A 7791-nucleotide genomic window follows, 5' to 3' on the forward strand; every position below is an offset into this window, starting at 1 on the left:
TTGCAGTATAGAGTATCATCCTGGTAAGGCCAATATGGTGGTCGATGCTCTTAGTCGAAGATCTATGTCTGAGTTGAGGGCGATGTTTGCTCGCCTAAATTTATTTGATAATGGTGGGATTCTAGCCAAGTTGCAAGTTAAGCTAACTTGGTTAACTGAGATTAAGAATAAGTAGCTTCTAGATGAGTCTCTAATTAGTCGGGTTTAGTACATTGATGAGCATAAGACTTCGAATTTTGGGTTTAATAGCGATGGTATCCCATGTTTCGAAGGTCAGATTTGTGTGCCTAGTGATGTGGATTTAAGGCAACCTATTATGTAAGAAGCGCATAATAGCCCCTATGCTATGCATCACGGCGGTAATAAGATGTATTGTGACCTCGGAGAGTTGTACTGGTGACTTGGGTTAAAAGTGAGGTAACCGGTTTCGTATCTCATTGTCTGACATTCCAGCAAGTTAAGGCTGAGCACCAACTTCCTTCTGGTTTGCTTCAACCCGTTAAGATTCCATTGTGGAAATGGGAACATGTAACTACGGACTTCGTTAGTGGTTGCCCTCAACACCTACTAAGAAGGATTCTGTTTGGGTTATTGTGGATCAGTTAACTAAATCTGCTCACTTTATTTTGATCAAGACCTACTATTCTTTACAAAAGTTGGCAAAACGTTACGGTGCCGAGATAATTAGGCATCATAGGGTTCCGATATCAATTATTTTAGATCTGGATCTTCGGATTACTTCTCAGTTTTGGAAGAAATTACATGATGCTCAGGGTACTAGATTGGACTTCAGTACAACATTTTATCTGCAGACTGATGGTAAGCCTAATAGGGTAATTCAAATTTTAGATGATACACTTTAGAATTGTGTTATTGACTTCTGGGGAAGTTGGGAGGAATTTCTGCCGCTAGCTGAATTTGCTTATAATAATAGTTTTCAGTCTAGCATTTAGATGGCACCGTATGAGGCCTTGTATGGTTGGAAGTGTTGTACTCTGCTTTGTTGGATCGAGTTGGGTGAACGGAAGATTTTGGGTCCTGCGTTAGTGGCAGAGACTGAAGATAAGGTTCATTTGATTCGAGATTGACTTAAGTGGCCGAGACTGAGGATAAGGTTCATTTGATTCGAGATTGACTTAATGCCGCTTTTGAAAGAAAGAAGTCTTATGCGGACCATAAGAGAAAGGATATTGAGTTCGAAGTTGGGGACTATGTTTTCCTTAAGGTGTCTCCGTGGAAAAAGGTTCTCAGATTTGGTCATAAGGGAAAGTTAAGCCCTAGATTCATCCGGCCGTATTGGATTTTGAGGTGTGTGGACCGAGTTGCTTATCAATTAGAGCTACCTCTGGAGTTGGATCGCATCCATGATGTTTTTTATTTGTCCATGTTGAGGCGTTATCAATCTGATCCTTCTCATGTGGTTCTAATGGAGGAAATTGAGTTGATGTTGGATTTGTCTTTTAAGGAGGAGTCGATACAGATTCTGGATGGTGAGGTTAAGGTCTTGAGAAGAAAGACCATTATGTTAGTTAAGGTGTTGTAGCGGAATCATGGTTCAGAGGAGGCCACTTGGGAGCTTGAGGACTTGATTCGTCAGTAGTATCCCTATGTTTTTTAGTCAAGTATATTTTGAGGCTAAATTTTCTTTTAGGAGGGGAGAATTGTAATGCCCCAATTTTCTTAAGTTTTGTATTGTTAAATTTTATTAAGAAATCTAATTTGGTTTGGTGGTTAAGTGCCTTGAACGTCTGCTTTAGGTTCTAAGTTCAATTCCTTTGTTTTGGATTTTTCCCTAGTAATTTTGAATTATGCCCAACTGATTCTTTGGGCTTATCTTTTATTTTTTTTAGGTTGCTGACAAGAATGAGCCTACTGGTTCAGTGATAAGGCTTTAGCTTACCCCTAAGTCTTGTGTTCAAAAGCCGTTGTGCGCAAATGTGAAATATTATTGTTTCTTGTTATATGTTGGAGGTTGAATTCAATTTGAATTCTATTAAATCTGGTGGGTTAGGATTTGGTTCAATTTATTCTATTACTTTATTTTTATTTTCTAAAATTTATCAAAATCCCTAATATTCCTCACCAACCAAACTATCCATTCCCCACTTCCTTTCACATTTGTTTTTCTTTCCCCTCTTCTTCCTTCACGTTCTCTTTTCTTTCTTTACCCTTAGTGATTTCTTCTCTTTGTTTTTTTTTCTTTCTGATTGATTCTTGGTTGCTGCCATTTTATTTTCTTTTTCATTCGTGCATGTTATTCGCTCTTCAATCCTAAGTCAAGCATGGTGAGAAGGATGTAAGGATCGAAATCCTCCAGTGGAGTAGTCGTTGTTTTGACGATGTTTTTGTGAAGTTTGGGAGTGCAATATTGTGTGGTTAATCAAATTTATCACTAGATGTGTGAAACTAACCTGAAAACTATACTAGAACTGGGAAAAACCTAAAAATAGGGGTTGCTTTCGAAACTACTCTGCGTCACACGGTCGTGTGGCAAGCCGTGTGCACCACATAACCGTGTGGTTGGTCGTGTGCCAGGCCATCTGGAGCACACAGGTGAGTGTGATTACATGACCTGAACAGGTAGGTCATGCAGATCCCACAAGCTTGCTTGTTAGGCTGTATAGGCCTTTTGGCCAATTTAAAAGCTCGATTAGGGGCCGATTAAGGAACTAAAAATTGAATCCATGACCATTTTGTAGGCTTATAAAAGTGTAAAATTTGGTATGTTACACATGAGTATGCTTAAAAAGCATGTTAAGTAGGATTAATTTTGTATAAGCAATACGATATGTTATGATGTGTAAAAATATGTTTAGGTATGCATGCCATACAATCCATGTGATATGTATGTATGTTAATATGATTATGCACGAGCATTGGGGTGGGTTAGATATGATGGAGGAAGTGTATTATTGTAGTTTTACTGCAAATCCCGATGGTTAAACAGCAATATTTTTCTGGCAGCTTAGCTACATATTTATGAATGGCATACCACCACTTACCGGTGTGATTGGATGGATGGACTCATGAAGTCCAAATTGGTGTGATTGGTTACTCGGAGATGGTGTGTAGCGGATGGGAGTAGGTTTTGTTCTGATATGATATAAGTTACTGAAAAATATGAAATTTTGTTATATTATTTGTATATATGTGTATTATAAGTAAAATTGTGCATGTGGGTCAAGTTACACACTGGGATTCTAGTTCACTCATTTATTTAATACGTTTGAAGTGATCCTCAGACTTAGGATTTGGTGGCGACTCTGGAGCTCGGTTCAGACATTTTGATTTTTAAGTATGTTTTGGGTTTAATTTTGGACTTTTTAGAGTTTCGAACTCTTTACTTGTTTTAGGACATTAATTCTGGTTTTGGTATTTATTTTTGCAAACGTATTATTCATAAACGGTATTTTTAACAATATGGAATAACTGATGAAATACTATGATTTTATAAGTAAGAACCTTAATGTGTTTTTCGCTGCAAGGTTTTGAAAACAAATACGATGTTAAACGATACAAGTGGTTAAGCGAGTGGGTTTGTTTTAATAAAATCAATAAAATAAGGTTTTATGTCAAAGTGCTCTCACACGATTTTCTAAATACTTATGCTTTGATAAATTAATTAATTTTGTTTACACTTGAGTTAAAATTAAGTTTTTACAAGAATTAGTAGACAATGTTTTACGTAACGATGTAACCTTCATAATCCAACCGTAATGTCTAGGCCGGGTTTGGGGTGTTACATACACGGTCTGCCATATAGCCGTGTGCCACACACGGTCACCCCACACGACCATGGCCTCTTTGATTTTTGGTGCAGGATTGCCCAGACGGTCTTAGAGAGTTACACAGCCTGGAGACACGGTCGTGTGACCCTAAGTTACACGGACTCAAGTTATTACACGTTTTGGCTCTATCACACAGTCGTATGACCGCTATTTTCAGTTTTTTCCATATTTTTCTATTTTCTTTCAGATTAGTCCATATTCGTTTCTAAACTTATTTTAGGGTTCTGAATGCTCGATTTAAGTATCGTTTTAGTATTTATGCTATGAATAGAGAATAAAAATTATTTTTTTATGATTAAATAAATATTTTTTATTGTGATAATGTATTATCGTCTTGTTAACTGTTGTAATATCGTGTACCATTAATCTAGCAATGGAGACAAGTTAGGGGTGTTACATAAAGGAACTATATTGGTGGCCTAGACTGAAGCAAAACGTCATAGAGTTCGTAGCTAAGTGCCTAACATGTCAACAAGTGAAATTTGAACATCAGTTCCCTTCTTGGTTGTTATAGCCTATCAAAATAATTCAGTGGAAGTAGGAGCGAATAGCGATGGACTTTGTTAGTGGGTTACCCTTAACACCCACTAAGAAATATTCAATTTGGGTGATAGTAGACCAATTAACTAAGTCAGCACACTTCTTACCCATCCGTAAGGATTATTCATTGCAAAAGCTGGCTAATTTATATATTTCGGAGATAGTGAGGTTGCATGGGGTGCCCATATCACTTATTTCTGATCGAGATTCCTGTTTTACATTTTGATTCTAGAAGAAGCTGCAAGAGTCACTTGGTACTTGTTTTGACTTTAGCACTGCCTTCCATCTGTAGTTTGGCGGGCAATCCAAACGGGCTATACAAATATTGGAGGATATGTTAAGAGGTTGCATTATTGAATTTCGAGGCAGTTGGGAGGAACATTTGCCTCTAGCAGAATTTGCTTACAATAATAGCTTCCAATTGAGTATTCAGATAACACTTTATGAGGCCTTGTATGGTTGTAAATGCTGAACACCTTTGTGTTAGACCGAACTGGGTGCAAGGAAATTTTTGGGTCCCAAGTTAGTGCAAGAGTTTGACGGGAATGTTAGATTAATACAAGATAGGTTGAAAGTGGCTTCAGATAGACAAAAGTCGTACGTGGATTTAAAAAGGAAGTACATTGAGTAAAACGTTGGCGATCAAGTCTTCCTAAAAGTGTCTCCATAGAGGAAAATGTTGAGGTTAGGTCGAAAGGGTAAGTTAAGTTTGAGATTCATAGGACCCTACCGAATTCTTAAAAGAGTTGGTCCAATGCCATAACAATTAGAATTACCTTTCGAACTAGATTGAATCCACGATGCTTTCTATGTCTCCATGTCACCATGTTGAAATGATATCAATCCAACCCTTCTTACATTGTTCTGATCGAAAAGATTGAAGTGCGATGGGACTTGTCTTTGAGGAGGAACCTGTGCAAATTTTAGATCGTGAGGTAAAGGTTCTAAGGAGGAAATGCATCCCACTTGTTAAGGTTCTATGGCTGAACCATGGCATCGAAGAGGCCACGTGGGAGCTAGAAGATGCGATTTTTCAACAATATCCCCATATATTTGAACCAGGTAAATTTCGAGGAAGAAATTGTTTTAAGGAAGGGAGAATTGTAACACCCTAAAATATATAAGGTTAATTGAAATAAATAACCAAAGAATGACCTAGACTTGATGGTTAAATAGTTAGTGTACTCTTTACAGGTCGTAGGTTCTATCCACTCCTCTTCCATTTCTTTACTTTTCATTTTTAGCAAACTAAGATGAAAACAATCTTAAAACAAATATAATTTAGAGTAAAAACTTAATAAGAATGGGTAGCAGCCCAAATTGTTAAGCATTATCCTTCCCCCTTGCATATTAGGTTCAAGCCAAGCCATTCTTCCCCATTTCCTTTTTATTTTTGACAACAAGGGGAAATTACCTTGCAGCCCCTAGAGTTTTGAAACCCTAAGTATTTATCCCTTTTCCTAATTGTATTTGAATCTTTTTTCTTTTTCCAAAACAAAATAAAAATTTATTTCTTTTCCCCTATTTATTCTCATCTCTCTTGTCCATCCTCTTCTTTGCATCAAATATTTTTCTCCATTGCTAATAATCATTTTGTTCCTGAATCAAATCATCTTCCACTCCATTACGTTTTAATGGTTTAGCAAATCACTTTCATCGCATCTCTAACTTTGCCAAGAATCGGTAAGTGCCTTTGTTTCATCAATCGAATTTTGTATTTCATAATATCATTGTCTTGACACAAATCTTTCATTCGATTAATCAATCTTTTATGGTTTCTTGTCGAGATTCTCGGTAATTTTGATAAATCTTGACAACAAACCTTAACCCGTGTATAAATGTCATTTAAAAGACTCATTACAGGTGCACCAGACCAAATTTAAACGTGAGGGACATCGTTTGAGATCCCAGTGAAAGGTGTGTATTATTTTACAAGCAAATCAGAGCAAACCATGCCTCAAAATAGGGCAACACGGGTGTGTGGACCACACGGCCCCTCACGCATGCATGTTCCCCTGAAACCCTAGGATATTTTGATTCTCACACGACCTAGAACCATTCACACGGCTTGTCACATGATCCTACCTCCCTTGTACATAATTTTACAATTACCACATGACCATAGTCTGTTACATGGCCTAGTCATAAGGTCGTGTACCCCCTCCACATGGCCTATAGCATCCCACACAGTCGTGTGCCCCTATTTTTCTAATTTTACAATTTTTCCCATAATTTTATGTTTTATTCAGTTTAGTCCCTAAATAATTTTTTAACTATTTTAGTGTTTTATTTTATTCAAGTCCTTGATAATATGAATCTTGTTAGAATTCATGATCTGATTGACTGAATTAATATTATATTTGTGTATATTTGCATGAATTGTGAATAGTACATATAACTATTGTATCTATAATTGCGATTGTACATACAATTTGTCTTATGTTATCATTTAATCGAGCACATGAAAAGCATGGCTTTTGCTACTGAAGTGCTATGTTATAAGCATATTAATTCCTACCATATTGATCTGTATTAAATATAGCATATTGTATTGCATGAGTGGGGCAATGTGAACGGAGGAAGTTTGGTAGTTTATCTACAAAATTTGTTGTGTATCCACAACCAGAGGTAGATCCATCCACAGGTTATTTGTTGTGTCATCCACAGCTAAAGGCAGATTTCATCTACGAGACATATGTTGTGTAGCCACAACCAAAGGCAAATTCCATCTACGGGGATTTTATTATGTGTCCATAGCTATTGTCAACTTATCTACGAACCAGTAGCGGTTTAACCACAATCCGGTGTGTTGGTGGATGGAGTTCAAGGGAACTCCCATTGTGGTGTGTAGTGGTGGGGTAGGATATGTTCTGTTAAAACCGAAACTGTATGGCATCCATAAAAACATGTACATACAAATCTGGAATTTATGATATGACATATTTATATATATATATATATATATATATGTATATTGTGAGTGATATGAAATATCGATATTCTGAAAGTGCCATTGTGAATTATTTCTTTGTGACAGATATACGTATGCTCAATCTTTTGCACTGGTTTCTTGTGATTGAATTCACACTGATCGTCATAGCTCACTCGCCCTTAAGTTTTCATCCTTACAGATAACCCACCAGGCTAGGACAAGGACATGACATCCGAAAGATCTTGGTTCGGTTTTAGTTAATCATATATTTTAGATTTATTACTAATTGAACTTTTAATTATTCAAAGATTGTATTATTTTATTTTGAACTGTGGCATGAAACTTAGGATTTGTTTCTTTAAGCATGCATGGCATTTAATTTGATTTTAAGATCTTGAGGTATGAATATTAATTATTTATGCATGAACTTCAGTTTTATTAAAAATGCAAACAATTATCAATTTTCCATTTGCTAAAGTATGAATAAAGTTTTAGAGTAATAAATAAATCAATAATTAATTAAGCTCTCTT

The 7791-nt window shown here is 36.4% G+C and overlaps 1 protein-coding gene across 1 annotated transcript; it reads left to right on the plus strand.

Moving 5' to 3' along the window:
- Positions 1-251: 251 nt before the first annotated feature.
- On the plus strand, positions 252-1895 carry LOC105801173 (uncharacterized). Its single transcript, XM_052623596.1, has 6 exons — positions 252-272; positions 454-528; positions 636-833; positions 954-1067; positions 1226-1501; positions 1851-1895. Exons 1-6 carry the CDS (start codon positions 252-254, stop codon positions 1893-1895), a joined length of 729 nt encoding a protein of 242 aa, XP_052479556.1.
- The last annotated feature ends 5896 nt before the right edge of the window (positions 1896-7791 follow it).

This window comes from Gossypium raimondii, chromosome 11 (genome assembly GCF_025698545.1).
Source record: "Gossypium raimondii isolate GPD5lz chromosome 11, ASM2569854v1, whole genome shotgun sequence".
In the NCBI taxonomy this organism is placed as follows: Eukaryota; Viridiplantae; Streptophyta; class Magnoliopsida; order Malvales; family Malvaceae; genus Gossypium; species Gossypium raimondii.

Excerpts from the sequence above, each read along its gene's own strand:
- LOC105801173 (XM_052623596.1), top strand. The coding sequence starts at position 252 with ATGGTATCCCATGTTTCGAAG. Across the intron at positions 529-635 it reads CATTGTGGAAATGGGAACAT|ACCTACTATTCTTTACAAAA; the intron begins GTAACTACGGAC and ends ATTTTGATCAAG. Across the intron at positions 834-953 it reads CTGATGGTAAGCCTAATAGG|ATGGCACCGTATGAGGCCTT; the intron begins GTAATTCAAATT and ends TCTAGCATTTAG.